The sequence below is a fragment of the Gavialis gangeticus genome, unplaced genomic scaffold (genome assembly GCF_001723915.1).
Source record: "Gavialis gangeticus isolate Ggan-Ray unplaced genomic scaffold, GavGan_comp1, whole genome shotgun sequence".
Taxonomy (NCBI): domain Eukaryota; kingdom Metazoa; phylum Chordata; order Crocodylia; family Gavialidae; genus Gavialis; species Gavialis gangeticus.
In genome coordinates this window covers 157597173-157617132 of record NW_017729025.1, presented here as the reverse complement: position 1 = coordinate 157617132, position 19960 = coordinate 157597173, and the positions used below count along the sequence as shown (strand labels likewise).

Here is a 19960-nt window from a genome sequence, read left to right as displayed (position 1 = left end):
ATACCTCATTAAGCAATGCTTTGTCAGTGTTTGTGTAATGGTGGTGTTTGATTGGACTGAGTTATGACCTTAGAAAAGTTGTTCACTGTGTGTGCGCCATAATTTGCGCCCAGTACTGTGCTAAGCTCATAGCATGCACAACAAAAGCACAAAGTTATAATATCTCCAGGAAGCGTACAATAAGGTGCTGAAGCAGGGTCCTTCTGGCATGTAAAAGAATCTCAAGCTTGAGCTGGCCAAGGACCCTGGCACCCCAGTTCCTGTACACTGTGCTGCCCTTGCTCTACCTTTTCTGTGCCCTTTGTCTGGTTCTCAGGGCTCTTCTTCACCCCTTGGGATAGAAAAAAAGCAGAGCAGGGCACTCTCTTATGGAATACCTTGGTCTCCAGGATAGGACATTCCACTGACATCCAACCAGTTGTTCCAGCAGAAGGAAAGCTGCACATTTGTCAGTCGCTCTGTGTCAGTATAAACCTGGTACACGTTCAATGCTTGTATGGGTACAGTCAGTCTTTCAAGGAGGGAGGCGTGTTCCTTCTTTGTGAAACATCATCATCTTACGGGCCATGTCTGAAACCCTCAGTAAGGATCCTAATAAGATGGGGAGGGATGGGTAGAACATGTGGGCAGGTTTTCATGCTGCCTTGCCTGCTGATGTTCCGTACTACAATTTATCCCCAGTGCACTCACTGCCTCACCGTTTGTTAACAGAGGTCGTACAAAGGGTGAACGAAATGATTGCCACTGGGCAGTATGGAAGGCTCTTTGCTGTGATTCATTTGGCCAGCAAGCAGTGGAAGGTCACCAGTGAAGACTTGATTCTAATGGAAAACGTTCTCCCGGCTGAATGTGGAGACAGAATCCGACTTGAAAAGGTAAAGTCCCTTCCTGCATCCAGGATTACATGCAGTAACTTGGAGATCTCTCTTCCCTAGTGTCAGTGATGCCACAGTGTAAAAGAAGAAATACTCTCCAGGAGCAGCTGTTGGTGCTTGGAGTACTGGGGCTAGCTAAGGCTTCAGACTCTTGACTAAGCAGTGTAAATCTGGTATCAGGCAGGCCCATGGTTCACATATGTGTTAGTTGCTACTTAGGATTGGAAGGAACCTTGTGAATCACTGAATCCAGTTCCCTGCAATTCCAGCCACCCTATATTTAATATCTTCATCAGCAATTTGGACAGGGGTGTGGAGAGCACACTCTCCAGGTTCGCAGATGATACCAACTTATAGGGCAAAGTTAACACACTGGAGGGCAGGGAGCAGATACAGGCCGACCTGGACAGGCTGGATCAATGGGCAGAACGAAATAGAATGCAATTCAACAAAGTTAAATGTAAGGTACTCCACCTAGGAAGGAGGAATCCCCAGCACACCTATAGATTGGGGGATGACCTCCTCAGCAGCTCAGAGCCTGAGAGAGATCTTGGAGTCATAGCTGACTCCAAGATGAACATGAGCCGGCAGTGTAACAAAGCCATCAACAAAGCCAATCACACCTTGTTGCATATTAGCAGATGCATGACCAACAGATCGAGGGAGGTGATGTTCCCCCTCTGTGCTGCATTGGTCAGGCCACAGTTGGAGTATTGTGTCCAGTTTTGGGCACTGCACTTCAAGAGGGACACAGAGAATCTGGAGGGGGGTTCAGAGGAGGGCCACTCGCATGATTAGTGGCCTCCATGAAAGACCCTACGAGGGGAGGTTGAGCGATCTGGATCTCTTTGGCCTTCACAAGACACAGCTGAGGGGAGACCTTGTAGCCGCCTATAAGTTTATCAAGGGAGGACAACAGGAAATTGGTGATGTGCTATTTACCAGAGCGCCCCAGGAAATAACTAGGAATCATGAGTGCAAACTAGTGGAGAGTAGATTTAGGTTAGACATTAGGAAGAAATTTATTACAGTAAGGGTGGCCAGAATCTGGAATGGGTTTTCAAGAGAGGTAGTACTATCACCTAACTTGGAGGTCTTCAAGAGGAGGCTCGATAGTCACCTTGCTGGGGTCATCTGACCTCGGTCCTCTTGCCTGCCAAGGGCAGGGTGTTGGACACGATGATCCATTGTGATCCCTTCCAACTCTACAATCTATGAGTCTGTGTCTCACAATCCTTTTCATAAACTAATGTAGCTCCATCATAACACTAGGCAACTTTTTTGCCCTACTGCTCCTGTTGGGAGGCTGTTCCAACACATTATTACTCTGATAGCTAGAAGCCATCTTCTAATTTCTAACCCAAATTTCTTTATTTGCCCCCAATGTGTTCTTATGCCTTATAACTGAAATAGCTCTTCTCCCTCCTTGATGTATTCAGAGTGCAGTCATATCCCCTCTGTCTTTTTTTTTCCTGATCAAATAAAGAAGAGACTCTTCTAGTATCTTCTCATGTACCCTTTCTTGCAAATAGCACATTTTTTCCCCAAAAAAAATCAATTGCTGGAAATTGGTGTGTACATTACAAGTAAGAAAATACAGTAATGACAATTTCGGTCTCTGCTGGGGAAAATAAAAATAATGCTACAGTGCTACACTTCTGCGGTTTACACCCGCTCTTGGTCCGTGCACCAGAAGCAGTGCCAGACAGGTGCCAGCATCACCTATGGTGTGGCCAGCAGGTTCCAGGTGGGGACTGGGACATCTGCATCAACATATCAGCTTCAGTCCTGGGTAGTTGCCCCAATCCTCACTGAGAATTTGCTGACAGCATCTGCAGCTGATGCGAGCACCACCCCCTCCCCAGCACTGCTTCCAGCACATAAGCTGGTGTAAGCTGCGGACAGGTCCGGGACATTGTGGATCAGGGCATGCTGTAGCTGCGAGGGCAGGGAAGAGAGAGAGAGATGGGGCATGCTATTGCTGTGGGGATGGTTCAAGCAGGTAGAAGAAACAGATGTGGCCCATGAGAGAACACCAAACTCAGTATGTGGCCCTCCAGCCAAAATAATTGTCCACCCTTGCTTTAGAAGCTCATGATTAGGGCCCAGGAGCAAGCAGCAGGGCCAGTGGGGCCCCCCCCTCTGCTAATCAGTGGCAGGGGGAACTCCAAGATTAAAGGAGCTGCTGCACCACAAGCTGGGCCTAGGATTTAAACCAGGCCCTACTCATAATCATCCTGTGATCAGCTTGTGATTGCCAGTTCTGCTCTTCCTCATTCTCCTCCTCAATTTCAAATGAGGAGCTCACAGCTTGTAATAAAGTTATTGGTGTTGGTTTCTAAATGCGTGACCTTACACTTTGTACTGTTCCATTTTATCCCATTTCTGTTACTCAAGTCCCCAAAGTCAAGTCTGCCTACTTAGGGTGCATACATCCAGCACTCTGGGACATTACATGGCTTTTGTATGTCAGTGAAAATCCTGTTGGTGTCTAGAGGATGCCCAGCTGCCCACAATGGACTCATTGCACAGTCTTGCCACTAGATGGCAGGCTAGCCAGTATTAGGCTGTGTTGAGCAAAGGGCTACTGGGGGGTGAAATTCACTGCAGACTTATCTGTACACTGGTGTTACTTGCACTAGCCTATTGCTACTCTTGACTTCCCAAAAAGTGCTTTACCCCAGAGTGAAGTGACTGATGCTAGCATAGGTTTCTATGTCCATTCCACATTTACATCAGCATAAATGAGATTACACCAGTGTAAGTATGTCATGTTCCCATTGTTACAGTGATATTACAGGCCTTGTAGTTCCCAACCCCTTTGTCCCCTGGTATACCAGATGCTTTGTTTGGGGAGGATATACAACTTCATTTTCCACCCACACAGCCCTTGCAATTGGCAAAAGTCAGGAATTCACGTTTAATCTAGTCTGCTGCTGTTTTAGTTCCTGCTATAGGCAGGTATCCTCCTTGGGAGAAGGTCTCTCTTTTATCCTTAGGGAAAAGCTGTTGACCACCTGGTCGTTGGACAAACGATCCATCTACTCATCTGAGTCAGTGTAACAGAGAGCCAGAGGCTCCTGTTACTTTAATGGTGAAGGGGGATCAGGGAGAACCCCAGGAGGGGGAAAACTGTCTACTGTGAATGTCTAAGGAACAGATACCTGGGGATTTACCTGCTACAAGTACTTACTGCTGAACCAGCTGTACGGCAGTAGAGCACTGAGCTAGTCCCCTGCATGGGAGGCAAGTTGTTGTTACAGCAAAATCCAGCAGCAGTCCGTTTCCCTGGGGTTGATCTGGCAAACTAAATCAGGCAGCATCTGTGGTAACTCAGGGAGTCCCATGATCAGACTGGAGCATGATTTCCAGCTAGAGCGTTCAGTCAGCCTCTGGGAGCTCCTGAGGGAAGAGCTCCAGGGCAGGAGAGCTACAGAGAAGCTCCTGGCTGATGCCTGGACTACCCTGGGTGAAGTGCGAGTAGAAATGCTGCTGTCTTGCAGGGGAACAGGACTCAGGGTAGGGGGAGCTGACAGATACAGCAAGGAGCTGGGGCTTGCAGCTTAGACTCAGTTGCGGGGATTTATGTTCTAGCCAGAGGGCTTATTTTGGACCAGATTCTGAACTGGTGGTTTGTGGAAGAGACTGTGAGGTGTGGTTTGGAGCTCCCATTAGTACCCTAGGGACATGTGATTGCCTTGAGCCATATGGGGCCAGGCTCATGGTGTAGTCAGAGCCTGGGGAAGGGCAGAGCCTGGGCCAGAGGGCCCAGAGCCCAGGGAGGGGGCAGAGTGTGGGAAGAGCAGGGCTTGGGGGCCAGAGGACCCAAGGGGGAAGATAAGGGGCTGGAGCCCAGGGAGCCAGACTTAGTGTGGTAGGTCTAAGCCACAGGGGTGCAACCAGAGTAGTGGGGCAGAAGCTGGGAAAGCCAAAGCCCAGAAAAGGAATAAAGGTCTGTGGTGGCCTGCTGGATTTGGGACAAGTGCCCCACCTGATTGGTGACCCAAAAGTTTCTGTGAGACATGGGCATGGTGTAAGGAGCGAGTGGAGTCGCACAACGAACCCTTAAGGCCACAGGTGCCCTGGGTGCACAGATGGGCTGAGAAGGCCTACTCATCTCAGGGCAAAAATTGAATCCAGCAGGGTCAGGGAAGGACCTGCTGGTGGCTGGAAGTGACAAGGGCTCACTCTAGGACCGGTGGGCAGCCTCCCTTCCTTAATATCTTAATAAGATCAAGGTGTGGCAGGTGAGGAACCAAAGGAGAGCATCTTAAAGAGAGAGCTAGGCAGGAGCCATATGGCCACCTGGGGGGAGCCATGGCCACCCTGGGAGCCTACTCCTGTTACAGCCACCTACATCCTGTCTGCTGCAATCACTTCATACTTTCATAAATCCTGACTTCTTGACAATTAGCCAGGGAAACTCCATTCACCCATGTGAGTGAGATTGGGAGTGGATGTCCCTTGAGGTCCTTCCAACCTTGTGGCTCCATGGGAGGCAGCAGAACTGACCAGGCAAGGCCTGTGGCTTGGGCAGTATTTAAGATCGTGGGAAGGGCTGGCAGCAGCCAAGGGCTTCTTGTAATAAATAAATAAATAAATAAAATCCTGGATTATGGGAATTTACAGTTCATTGCCCTCTCCTACCAACAGTAGTCCATTATGAGCTTTCACACCACAAATCTGTTTCCATGGGAAATGTTTATGCTGCTCATCCTTATCAGTTCCATCCTAACCACAAGCCAGTGCTACAGTTCTTTGTTCCAGCCTTGCATTAGCAGAAATGCAACAGATAGAGGCCAATTTTTCCAAGCTGCCATTGTAAATATGAGGAAAGATCTCCTGAGACATCAATTTCAGCCGGGTCTTGAATATTACCCTTGTCCCCTTTAGCTCCACAAAAACCTTTTCTCTAATTCCCAATACTAGCAAGGTCTACCTTTTCCTTTGATTTTATTTGCCCTCATGTTGATGGTGATGGTTCAGTTTATACCAACTGGAAATGGGCTAAATTGCTCTGCGTATTTCAGACACCCTGCCTATGTTGGAAAGCAGTGTGCTTTACTCAAAATGTTCCTAAGGACTAAATACTGTGGTTATTGGTATTCCTATGGTGCCCCCAAAATATTTGTCCTGGAACCGATCAGCTAACATTAGTTGACAGTACTGTAAGTTTAGGGGATAAGTGTAAGCTCATGGGTGGGTATTTCCCTCCTAATCCACATCTAATGCTAAAAAGAACTTATAGAGACTGTTTAACTCAAGGCTTATGTGAAATTTTAGGAAAGAAGGCTGCATTAGATTCATCTTCAGTCACTGTAGACAACCATTTACCGGTAGAATAAATACATCTGGGGAGCCAGTTTTTCTACAAATCTGTTGCTTTGAAGTCCAGTTTCAAGGCATCCTTTCTAGTGACTGGTGTATCTTTGTGCAAAAAATGAAGTTTTGGCATGAGAGCACAGAGTCTTAATCAGGGTGAAGAAAGTGAGGAATTTACATTTAATCTCCCAGTAAATCTCCCTATAATCCAGTCAGGTTTTTACTGCCAAAAGGTTGTCAAAGGCAAAACTCAAAAACTGTAATAGTCATTGGTGTATAGCTTTTAACTGCTGCTGTACACTTAATGGGACAGGGAAATCAGCTGTAAAAAGCCTTTGAATTTCATTTACTTCCTAATCAGTTGAAGTCCTGTTTGACATGCACCTCTTTTCTGACTTAGCCAGATCATTTGAATTGCTATAAACCAAACGGTTATTGTGTGGCATGACTCTGCCCCAGTCATCATTCTTCTGAGGGCTCAGGAAGAATAAGGAAGATATTTCTCATTCCCTTGATATCTAGTGTTCACAGACCTTGGTGTTAAAGTCCTAGTGTCTTCCTTTCTCTTTCTTTTCCATGATCGCACATACGCAGACAAGATCCTATGTGTTGTGAAAAGTGTTCTTAAAATATGCATTGATCAAATACAGATAGCCATCCTCTGGGAGGCTGTTTGTTGAATGGGCCTGTTTTTTGGCTGTTAGATCTTTTTCTATGGCATCCTGAGATTTGAGACTTAAAAAAGAAATAGAAATCTTAACACACCCAAGTGCTTCTGGGATAAATGTAAAGTTTTGCTGATGTTGTTTCTAATTACATTGTGGCTAGCAAGTGACTCAAGTACATAATTTAATTTCTCTAGGTTTTGCTGGTTGGTGCTGATGACTTCACGCTAATTGGAAAGCCACTTCTGGGGTAAGGCGTGTGGTTTAAAGATCGTACATCTAAGTCAGTTGACAGTCTCTGATGAACTGTTTGCAAGCCTCGGCCCTACCAGGTCTATCTGTTTATACTGAGACATTGCTAAGGGAGTTGTGTGTTTCTAATTTCCTTTAGTAGTACTGTGAGGTAGGGGACTTTGGAGGTATGCATCTACATATGTGTCACAGACTTGATCCATTAACACACCAGAATATCTAAGTGTTGCCCAAACTGTCCAGTACTAATGAGGTGAGAAGATGAATCCCATTCTCTCTGGCCTGCTGGGTGGAGAAGTTGGCAAGGTCTCTTTTACTCTGACAGATACTTAGCCTTCCCAGTGGAGAGAAAGGGTGTCCAGTGGCCAACGTGTGGTATCCCTGTCTCTGTCATAGCCTTCCTGCCTGGCCTTTGTTCAGCTTTCTGTCTCACTTTCTTCCTGGGGGTTATTATGCTTTCTTACCTGCCAGGGCATTCATTGGTGTCTCTGAAATACTTTGTGATCTCCAGAGAAGTTAAAAGAGAGTTGGACTCTCATCATCATTTATTGTGCTAAAGATGAGAAAGAAACTATTGGGTGATTGCATTAGCACATTTTCATATCACATTTTTTTATCTAAAGCATGTCCCTATAGGGACTTCACAGGGAAGCAGCACTCTGGGACGGGGGTGGAAAACTCATTCCATGGAGAAGGCTAAATCCCATTTTTAATGATGGTCTGTGGGCTTGAGTATGAGGCTGTGTTCCATCCTCAGCCCACGGCAAAACTCCCACTGATGCCAAGAGAGAGTTGCACAAAAAGCAAGGGAAAAAATATTGGTTCCTGTATGCCATAACCAGTTTTAGCTGTTCATTGCCTGATTGTTATATTCCACAGTATGCTTCCCTGTAGAGTAACTCTTCCTTCTTTCTTCATCCTCCTCTTTCCACAGCTCATGGCTTTGGGGAGGGGTAAACAAATCACAGTACATTGATAGAGGGCAGGGACTTATGCATCAGCTGCTTTATAGTAACTGTCTGTGTGCCCACTCTTTCCCTCCTGTAAGTGAAAACTAACACACATGGTCTTTCATGATGGGCAATGCTGCCCCAGTCTAGCTTCCACTTAGAGTAGCATAAAAGTGAGCAACTGACTGTTACTACAGGGTAGCTGTCCCCACCTGCCATTAACTTGGTTTATTTATATCTTTGGTGTCTCTCCTCCTTTTATCTCTCTGTACTTCCCTCCTTGCAGTAACTGTCAATTTTTATGCCCAAGGAGCTTCTTTCCTGTTCCCTTCCCCATGGATTTCACTCCTAGCTCTGCCACTACAGATTGAGTGACAGCACATACAGAATTGATGTTGCCTGTAAATGTTTGTCTGGGAGGTAACCCCCCAGGAACATTTAATGTAGAGTGAAAGGAGCTCTCACCCTGCAGAACCATTAGTGGAGACTCAGGCAGGTAACATGGCATTGTTTCATGTTCATTTCACAGCTGGGCAGTTTTCTTCCTAACCACAACCTTGTCTACACTAGGAGTTACTGATAAACTGCTCACCCTGTTGCTAACACAGGTTCAGTTGCACTGGTGCAAACAACATTAGGATCTGTACAGGAAACAAGGATCCTGTGGCAGCCAATTTATTTATTATCAAGTTGATTGGGCCTGGAACAGCAGGAGCCTTGCCTACTGTAGGACTCCCAGCATAGCTGCTGCCAGAGGAACTGAGCCAGCTCTCACATTTGTGGCGGATTTTTTGCAACATGTCATTACATGTCAAAGCTTCACTTTTCTTTTTTAAATGAAAGCTTATTGCAGCCTCTGGATAGGTTACATATACCACCTCAGGGAGGCTCTGTCTTGGACCCCTCTTCAAGAAACTCTACTATAAGAATACCAGTCTTCTTGTGCAACTTCCTAAACTAATTAGCAGCCAGTGCAGCAGTATTTTGCTGAGCTGGGTTTGCCAGTGCATTTGGGTACAGGCCTTTCCTGGAGATGCTGGGGGAAAAGGAAAAAGCCACATTTTATCAGCCTTTTCACTGAAAGGGGAGAAACTTTTCACAGGGAATTGCCAACAGTAAAACTGTTTGTTTAACAGAGTTAGGTTGAACTGTGTTAAAGGTGATGGGAGAGGAGAGGCGCAAAGAAGTGAGATATAGAAGTGAAGTGGGACGTGGTTCCCCTTCTTCCCTGACGGGATTTTTGGGAAACATCTGACTGCATGAGCCCCTCACCTACTGCTCCCTTATGAGACAGCAGTGAACAATGGTGCAGGTCTGATTAGCACCAGTGTGGACTTGAACGTGTTGGTCATATCTCCCAGCTTACCCATAAGCCCCAAGCTTTTTAGAAGAAAAAAATAACTTGGATTAATACAAAGGCTTTTTGATTTCTGTTGGGTTAAAAATAAACACAAGATCAAATGCCTGTGCCACTGTTTGTATACCACACTGTCCAGTGGTGCTGAGTTCCCTGGGTAGACTGGGAGATGGGTAGAAACTTGTTCAGCTTTTAACAGATGGATGTGTTTCAGTTTTCAGTAGAAATCAGACACTCCTGACATGGCACCTCTTTAAAAACAATAAACTAAAATGTGTTTTTGTGCCAAGAGCTAATAGCCTCTTTCTTTGTCTGTCCCCACCCAGGAAGGACCTGATGTGTTTTTATAGAGCCACATACATAGCCAGTGTCTCTGGGTAAATGGGTTATTACATAGCATATCACAGTTACCCAAAGATCCTTGTCTGTCTTATTACATAGCACACAGTTTTAATTTCTGTAGTCTTATATTGTATTTACTCAAATCCAAGATGAGTTTTTTTTCCCCAATCAAAATGGGGCAGTGGGGGTGGATCTAAATGGCAAGGGGCACAGGTACGAGATGAGGAGAAGGGAGGAGGATCTGGTCCCTTGCCCCCTGCTGAGCCTTGCCTGCCACAGTAGGGGGGACAAGGGGGAATTTAAGATGACCATCCAATAATTAGATTCTATATGTGGAAAATTATAACAAGTTTATACTTTTCCATTTATAGAATCTAATTATGCAGGGAGGGTCATCTTAAATTCAAAATCATCTTGGATTCAGGTAAATACAGTAATTTGTACACTATTGTACACTTTGAAGATACAACTGAAAAAGAGCAAGACCCAGAAATTTCCCAGAAACCTCCATTAGCTAGGTGGCACACTGCTCCATGGACTGTAGGCATATTGAGAACCTCCACATTAAACTGTGCTTCCTGTGTGGCTTGCTGCATAGCTCATAGATTTTTCGGCCATAAGCTGTTTCTCCTCCCCTCTAAAAATTAAACCTCTTGTACATAGTACGTCCCCAAAATGGAAATGTTAATGTAGATGGTAAATCTCAAAACCTTTGCCCTTTAATTACCTTATTGGAATTCTTCCACTCCCCACCCCTCCTTAATTGCAGACAGAATTATTTGTCAAGAAAATGGTCTTTAATGTTTCCTGGCAGAGAACGGAGATCAGCGATGAGTGTTTAATGGCATTTTGCAGCAGAGCAACTCCACAGCTCCACCACTGGCATTGATTAGAAACAGAGCTACCCAAAGCATTAGATGAGGCCAGGAGTTACCAAGGGACTTGGCCCCTGTGATCCTTAGCCCTGCCTAACTTCTAGGGACCTGGATTGTTGTACTTTGAATAGTGAGAGGGAGGTGCCTGAGAATGAGATTTCCAACAGCCCACAAGCTGAGACAGCCAGTAGCAGAGCTGAAATCCTCAGCTTCCTTCTCATGAAGCCTTGAGCTTGGTGTCTGTGTGAAACTTGTATTTACAGACTCAAATGCCTTCCTGCCCTTGTGTGTTTAAGCCATTCCTTTAGGGTCAAAGAACTAGCATCCTAGTTTCTTCTAGAATACAGCCAGAGGTAGTGATGGTGGTGCCCACCCTACACACAATAACCTAGTGGTTAGAGCTCCTGCCTAGGAAGCAGGACACCTGGGTTCTAGGTGTTCCTTGAACTGAGAAGACTCGAACCTTCCACCTCCCAGGTAAATACACTGACTGACTGGCAGAGATGCAAGGCCAAAGCAGGGATATTCTCCTCTCCTGTTGAAGCTAGGCCATTGTATAGCAAGACAGCAAGATTTATGGGGCCAGAAAGATAGTTAGCAAAAGGGAGCTTGACTCTAGCTTCTTTGACCCGGAATGGAAGAGGGAGGACCCTCTTCCCAGGGACTTAACAAGTTTCAGCATACTGGCAGGAGGACACCACAGTCAAAACTCCCACCTTCAGTGGTGGCCAGTGCTTTGGAGGAAGGCGGAAAAAACCCACCATAAGCCCATAAGCCGTTTATGAGAGGAGAAACATTCCTTTCCAACTCCCTGGGATGGAAGCAGAGAAGCCCTGCTATACAGAGTGGAGTCAGCACTCGGGTAGTCCAAGCCTTGCACACCCTATCCTGCGTTTCTGCCATGCAAAGCTGTTTTGGCAGTGTTGAGACAGATTGACACACTCAGCACCTGATGCTGTAGCTGCTCCTGTGGGACAAGGACTTGTAGGAAAGCTGCATGATTTTTGTGTAATTCTTCGAGAAGACCTGCCCATTGGTAATAGTTACACAGTGCCTTTTTCTTTTTAAGGAAAGATCTTGTCCGTGTAGAAGCCACAGTTATTGAGAAGACAGAATCTTGGCCAAAAATTAACATGAAGTTTTGGAAGAGGCACAATTATCGAAAGAAAAAAGGTAAGATGAACACAGAACTCTCCCATTCTGTTCCCCAGGAATACAGGGAATACTGCAGCTCAGCACCTAGACCCCCAAATATGGACAAAGCAGCACCCACACCTACCACAGACTTGGCCCAGAATCCTCCCAACAGCACCCTGGCAGCTTTAAGCAAAGTGGCCTTTTTTCGGTTCTCCAGTGCCTGACACACATTGCCTGTATTGTCAAAAAAAAGCTTTACAAGGAAGCGCTGCCTTTCTCCTTTCTCAGCCCCAAATCTTGCATACATATCAACAGATGTTAGCAAGTCTCAGCAACATCTTGAGGCAGGCCTCAATTACCATGTAACTGAGGCAGCTCTGGAGTGACAGCTTCTTCCTGAGTACCAGCCAGGAAAAAAACAATGAGAAAGAGAGAGATGCTGGGTAGAACTAAAGGTGGATTAGCCTGACACTCTAAAGAATTACCCACTTTTGCTGGTGCTTTTCCTCAGGCTTTGTGTACACTAGCAAGCTTTGCTGATGCAGCTGTATACCAGAAGGCTCCACCAGCAGTGTCATAATGGGAATGTGGTTATACCAGCAAAATTCTGCTTCTGCCAACATACTTCATTCCAGCTCCTTCAAGCAGTATAAACTATTCCAGTAAGAGCACAGTTTTGCCAGGGTAACTTTTGCTGGCACAGCTATGTCCAAGAATCGTATCTCCTCACACCCCTAATCAGGCTGTGCTGGTCAAAGCCTTCACACATAGGCATAATATTAATGTATAATATGTTCAAGTGGTGTGATCTCATTTTCCCTTTTTTTTTTTGTTCTTTTCCAGTTGTCGTGCAGCCACAGACGGTTCTCCGGATAAACTCCATAGAAATTTTCCCTTGTTTGTCATGATCAGCTGTTGGTCTAATTGTGGCTAGGTTTATTTTTACTGCTTTAGGCAGCTATGGAAGTAAAACCTCTTGTGATTGGAAAGTCCTGAGCTTATCCTGTTATAGTCTGTAATGGAAACCTATTTGTACTTTCCTTTAAAACAAATGAAATCTTTTTTGTTAAAGTATTATTTTAGCCTGGACAGTGTGTGTTTGTAACAAATTTCTTTTGAAATTCAGGCTCCATTGATGATTGACCAGATGTTTAATTCCAATACAGTCTCTGCTGAACTCTCACACGAGATACCACATTACTGGAAATGGAAATCAAGCCCTTATTTCAACCTCTAAAATGGGGATGATCCAATGGTTGAAAAAGAGAAAAGCCTATGTAACCCCAGCCTTGCTGCTTTCCTTGGGTTCTGGTTATATGGCATGTCAGTAACCCCACTGATTTGAAAGGGATTGCTATTGTACTTGGGTATCCACACAATCAAGTATTTTGTTGGATTGGGATGCTAAGGCATGAACGTAAGCGAATACTACAATAGGGATAGTAGACATTCAACAGATAGGTGTAGTGCATGGTCCCCCTGACAGTCCTTGCGGCTGTTCCATGCAATAGAAATCCCATGCCAGTTTAACATATAATGGTTCCTTCGGTTCTGTAGCCTCAGGGACTATCAATACACGGTACATAACAAACCTGGGACAGAAGAGAGAGATGACTGGTGACTAGAAGCCTCTGTGCGAGTTTGCAGATGGTTACCAAACAGTGTGTTAATGAATAGCAAAAGGGAGGTAGCTGAGGAACTAATCTGCTTATAGGTCAGACAAAAAGCCGTATTTTTAAAAAGCCATTCAGAATCCCAACCCATTAGCAGCAACATGTATGTGTGTATACGTACACATAGCATTAGGAAGACAAATCTCTAGGGTATTTGCAAATATCTTTTGGTTCTTCTGCAAAAGAGATAAATAATGGAAGGATATGTTGGAAAATGGGTTTTTTAGTTACAGCTTTGAATGGATGCTGGGGATAAGGTTTCAGTTCTAGCCTTTCCACAGGCTTACTTTTTGATCTTGGGTAAGTCATGTAATCTTTTTGTCTCAGTTCTCCATCTGTCATGGTGGGATAGTGTTCTTACAACCCTTTTTCTGTTCAAGGACTGGGTCAAGGACTGTCTCTTGGAGATCATAGAGCTAACAGTGCCCAGCACAAAGCAGCTCTGATTTCATCTCAAGGAGCTGCTGGAATATAACCAGTAATAACAAAATGGAATGTTTTTCTATCCCTCTTCCCCATCTGAGATGTATTCATATTGTAAATGGTGTTGCTCTGACATCACTTCATGGCTCTTATGGTTTCCATGGCTGTTTGTGGAGTGACAGGTCTTTGAGTTATTGACATAAACACTTGCAAACTGAAGGAGTTGGCATAAGAATCATGGAGATGGCCCATGTTGTTCATGCACACTTGTTTCGCCTCTGCACCATGCTTTCCAGCTCTTTAGAACAGCTCACATTCTCATTTGGAGCTCAGCTGCAAATGTTTTACCTAAACCCTTCTCAGGAATGAGACATACAGAGCAGCATTTGGTGCTCAGAGAGAGAGCAAGTGATCTGCTAAAAAGCAGAGGCTATGTTTTTCCTAGAGCATTCATCCCATTCTCAGGGATGCTGTCAGATGCTCTGCTGCTGCCATCTAAAGTAACAAATGGACATAGTCCACTACATCTTATGTGGGAAATACCCCATTCAAAGCTGTGAAAACTAAGCTCAGGTTAGGGCTGCTCGCTGTCTTATTTTAAAACCATTTGGTTCTCCCCATCCCTTGCCAGAAAGAGTACTGACATCCAATGTATATATCTCTGCTTTCAGGTCTTCCAAGCTAAGTAGGGTTGTGTCAAGGCAGTACTGTACTTATTTAGGAGCTCCCAGAAGATCACTTCAGTGCTGCTGGAAACCGTATTGGTGATTCAGTGTGTGCTCGTTGTCCTTTGTGGTACTGGAGGGGAGGGGATATGCTGCTGCATGCGACCATTCAGATAAAATGTAAAAGAGAAGTCTAGCCACCTGTTATTGTAGACCTCCAAGTGTCTGGGAAGAAATGTGACAAGTCCTAACTTCACCAGTTGCATGCTGCTTCCATTGAGCTCCTTCAGTTGGAAAAGAAATTACTGACTTGCAGACTTGTATAGCGCTTGCACATGCTGTGCAAATAAAGTCTCATAATGTGTAGGTCAGTTTTTAGAGCAGACCAGAAAAACTTCAATTGGAAATCAGAACGTGCTTCATAACATGTTGATTTCACCAGTTTATTTTGAACAAAAAAAAAGGGTGGGGGGAAATTTGAACAACATCAAAACATCCTGGCATTTCCATCATTGATGAAATCCAAACAAAGCATTTAGATGTGTTGAAACAACATAGTTCAGGTAAGCCAAAATGGAACTATTCAGAACTTTCTTTGGTGAAGAATTCAGTAATACATGAGTTTTGTTCCAAATAATTACAGGAAAATTTTGAGATTTGGTTCATGAGAGACTTTCTTTTTTCCCCTCTGTTTTCCAGCCTTGGGGTCTAGAATAATGGGTGCTGTATTTTGATTTTTAGCGGTTTGAGGTGGCAATACTGCAAATGACTTGCAGAGTCTAGTCAAGAATTGCTCAGTGGCACGTTTCTGGTTTGTTTATTCTGCATCCCCCCCCCCCCAAAAAGCCCAACTTGTTTTTGTTTATATTTGTTAAAACCAACCCATTTCCACAACATTTTAACTGGGAAAGTTTCACGGGTGTATGATGATTTCTAAGATAGATGGAGACAAATCTATAGAAGAACAGCCAAATGCTTGGTGGTTGGGGCATTCACTTGCATCATGGGAGGCTCAGGTTCAAGCCCTGGCTAACCGTAGAGATACAGAGTCAGTTTCTGCTGTTGGAGCTCTTTCAGTTAGTATAAATAATTAAATATCCACTGAGTGAAAGAAACTGACTCTGGAGGTGGTGGTTAGGGTGGTCCAGCTTGAATGGTTCAATGGACCTTTAATGGTACTGGGACAGACCAGGGATTTGAACTGGGTCGCTTAGATTGGTCCCCCTCCCCTAGTTTTTTGCAAAATATTTCAATAGGACTCAGTTCCATTCCACACCAGAGTTGAAATCTTGGGATTTTTCACTGGAAGGAAATGTTTTCCAGCCAGTCAAATTGCTTCGAGGTTTTTTTATTAAATGCATAAGAAATGTGAATACTTCTTTGCCAGCTCTGCCGTGAACATCAGAGGTAATATCATATCTTTCTGTAGTATTTGAGTGCTAGTAACTCAGTAGGGTTAGGAGCCATCCCTGCACTTCTTCACTTCCTGATTCCATGAACCCTAAAGCCCTTTCCCCCTCTCACCCCACTTCCCTTTCAGTCACTGCTCTGAAAACCTGAAGGGAAGCCTCTTTGCTAGCACTAATGAAGTGTTAGCCATGCTTGGGAAGTGGCTTACAAGAAACCCAGGAACTGTTGGCCTGAGAGAGTGTCAGCCTCTCGAGATGTTCATCCATAGTCTGTCCAAGAGTAATGACATACGGCACTTATATTGTTTATGATGTTTTCTTTGCAGCCAGATATACTTATTGTAGAGATTCTTATTTTGATTAGTATTTTTTGTAATTCTAAAGACTAATACTGGGGGGAAGGGGAGTTAACCCCTCAATGGCACCCTTTGGTATTGTTTGTCTGCTGCTTGATGGCAATTGTTCTGGCGTTTAATATCCTGGCAATAATAATAGACTCATAAAGATGTAAAAGGCTCATCTAGTCCCTCCCCTGAGGTGCCTAGAGCAGGATTGCTGCCTGCAGCATACCTCCACTGCACTGTCTGGACTAGTTTCAAATTACTCTAGCAGTGGGGCTTCCATCACTTCCCTTAGCATAGTACCCCTTACGTAGAGACACTTCACTGTTAAAAAAAAATTCTCAGGATGCTCAGACTGCCTATTATGAGGATTCATTATTTGTCTAGCATAGTGAAGCCCAATAAACATGCTAAGTATGATTATCCTCTCCTCCCCTGCCATGTATAACCATCTGTTGTGACTTGGGGACCAGCAGAAAAATGCAGCACCCCTCTCAGATATTTGGAATGGTTTAACATTTGGACTCCCCAATATGTAGTATGTACTGCAGCATTATGCAGACTCAATGGAAGGGCAGTTTCAAAGGCTTATAGAACTTGCAGGCCTAGCTTTGAGGAGGGAGGGGTGCTAAGAAATGGCTGCTGTCATGACCCTTGAGTATTCTTTTCTGTCAGCTTTTGAAAATTTGTCCTTGCACTCTTATTTGAAGCCAGATTTATTTTCTCAGCATGATGCAAACACTTTCTGGCTGCAGATAGAAAATATGCTCTAGAATTCAGAAACAGGCAGGCTGTAACACCAAGAAATTGTGTTGGTTTGATTTCCCTTTATTCTGCAGGGGGGAATAAAGGGGGAATAAACACACCCCATAAAAAACAGGCACAAGGAATAGATTGCCAGTGAGTATCTATTCAGTTAAAACCATGATACAGAAGCCTTGCAGCAGTTATCATGTGGGAACATGATGATACATTTCATCTGCATTATCATCTAATAATATGATACAGAAAATAGTGCGATTGTGACCAGTGTTTCTGTCCCAGCAACTACTGCTCAAATTCTAAAATGCAGTGCTTGTCGCATTGAAGTGAATCGGAGTTTTGTTGTTGACTTCAGTGGGAACAGAAGCAAGCCTGCAGACATGCCAAGAAGGGGCAAGTCCAAATCTCCCTGAAGTTAAGGAGAGCACTTGGTAGTTGCATACTATTATTTCTATAGCAACCAAAAATGTGTTAGGTGTTTATTGACAGTGGCTCCATTTCATCTACAGGAAAAAAAAATTGCTAAGTCCCCAAACCACATTTGCTGAATGTAATGATTTGTATTATCTCATGGTTATTTATGGTGATGGCAATGTTAGCAACATATAGCGTGTCACAGTAGTGATCCTACACAAGTAGGTAGCGTGACTCTATGACATGTCAGTTGGGGAATCTCTTGTTTCTTATCTTGTGAGTCATTTGTTTGTTCTTGTAAGCTGCTCTGAGCATTTCTGGATAGGGACAGATATAAATTTAAATAATAGCAGTAGTAATAGGGTGAAATTTCTTCAAAGTGCTTGAGTGACTTAGGAACCCAAGTCCCAGTCTTCAAATGTGACCTAAGCCTTTTGGGAAAAGTTAGCCTTTCTCCTGAGTTGGCTCAAATTTGCACCACTTCTATTAGAGCTGCTGCAAGCACACATGCTTTCATGTGTGGATGCACCCTATAAGATCAACTATTATGTTTCTCAGTACCACAAGAGGTCAATATGACTGTTCCAAAGTGTTTCAGTTCCCTTTGAAAATGGGACTTGGGTTCTGATGTCACTTCAGCACCTTTAAAAAATTGTTCTTAAGATCTGTGATTACATTCCTCCACTTCCTAATCACTTTGTTGGCTGAAGAAGATTTGATTTAATTAAAAAAAAGGTCAACAAAGTTCAAATCCAAATGGTCACAAAATAGCTACTGACCCCTGTTAGGATTTACTTTGCATCATGTGGGAATCACATGCTCTGAGACCACTGCCTTAGGTGATTTTTTGCTTCATCTGCTTGTGATGCAATTCGCATGTGAATGCAGCCTGTGTCCAAATGTAAGCACAGCTTCACAGACTTCCAGTCAGAAGGCAAACTATCCCACTCGCAGGTTTTTCATTAGAAGGTAAAGTACGTTTGGCGAGGGAAAATTTTCAGTGGGTCCTGTTGCATGTTGTTGCTGCTCTGGTTAACCTGCATGGTGGTTTACGTTACAACTGCCAATCATTATACCTCGTGTGATAATTATAGTAGAGTGGAACTATGAGGATTTAAGCAAAATTGAGACCCATTTCTGTACTGTACGTATACTTGATATGAGACAGCCCTGCCTCAAAGACCTTAACATCTAAACAGATCTTGGGATCATAGGAAAGTAGGCCAGGAAGGAATCTCACATGGTCTTCTAGGTCCCTTTGCTCAAGACAGTAGCTTCCCTGTCTAAAGCGTCCCAACCAAGTACCTGTCTACTCTGCTCTTGAAAACTTCCAAGGGTGGAGATTCCACATCTTCTCCAGGCAGCTTGTTCCAGTGCTTGACCACCCTCCGAGTCAAGAATTTCCTCCTCATCTCCAACCTAAATTTCCTCTTCTGCAGCTTGAGACTGTTACTCCTAGTCCTGTTCCCTATAGCCACAGAGAAAAGCCCATCTCCATTCTCTCTGTAAACAACCTGAAGGTATTTGAAGACTGTTATCATGCCCCCAATATTCTTCTGTTCTCCAGACTAAATAACCCTAGTTCTTTCAGCCTTTCCTAATAGGTCTTGTCTATATATATGCTCAAGAGGTCCTGGGTAGAGGGCCATGCCCCGTGCTACAACAGAAAGCAAAAACCTCCACAGTTGGTACCAATCTGACCCTGGAGTAAAATTCCTTTTTGACCCCAAATAATGAGATTAATACTGTTTTGTCAGTGCTACTCCTGAATGGACAGTGAGGAATATAAACCTGCCTGTTTCTGACCTGCTCTTCCTGGAGGGGTCAGGAAAACCTACCCCTGACGTGGGCAGCTTATTTGGTAGCTGTGCCCATGTTGAAATTCTGGCACCTTTATCTGATGCAATTGGTGCTGGCCACTGTCAAAGAAGGTAGTGGGGAGGGAAATGGACAGGGTGGCCCAGTGCTATGATGCAGTCTGACAATTCCTCTATAAAAGGCGATAATTTGGAAGCAAACAGAGAAGGCTTCTGTTGAGTGCTCCCTGTGCCGGGGTAGAGCAAGAGGTGCTGTGACAGCACACATTAAGGTAGTGACCCTCCTGGTTGGCACTTAATTGTGCTGTGGTTATGTGGAATGGAGAATGCTAGCAGACCTTGCCAGGCCTATTGACTTCAAGGAGGAAGAAAACAAATTTGCACAAGCTCTGAGCCAGGCTTTTGCCAAGGTGGATGAAAACATGAATGTGAATGGAAGGGGCAGAGACTGAAAGCCAGCTCTCTGGGGCTGTAGTTTCTCCTTGATTCTGACAAAGCTGGTGTTCTGGTCTTCATTCACAATGCCGGGCTTCTGCTTCATGCAGTGAATAAGCAAAGTTATCAGTTTTCATCCTTGCCTCTTCTGAGCCCAGATCCACAGATCCCCACCCTCTTCAATCAAAGGGATCTTTCTAGTCCCAGCCAAAACATCAACTTATTCTGTGCTGGGGGGGGGGGGGG

General features: G+C 44.4%; 1 protein-coding gene across 1 annotated transcript in view; it reads left to right on the top strand.

The window, feature by feature from the left end:
• The window catches only part of MRPL21 (mitochondrial ribosomal protein L21), a 32927-nt gene extending 19491 nt beyond the window's left edge, over positions 1-13436 (top strand). The window contains exons 3-6 of the mRNA XM_019519849.1: positions 712-875; positions 7060-7112; positions 11708-11811; positions 12619-13436. Of these exons, the coding sequence (XP_019375394.1) occupies positions 712-875; positions 7060-7112; positions 11708-11811; positions 12619-12683 (386 nt within the window). The 3' untranslated portion in view covers positions 12684-13436. The remainder of the gene's footprint in view (positions 1-711; positions 876-7059; positions 7113-11707; positions 11812-12618) is intronic.
• The last annotated feature ends 6524 nt before the right edge of the window (positions 13437-19960 follow it).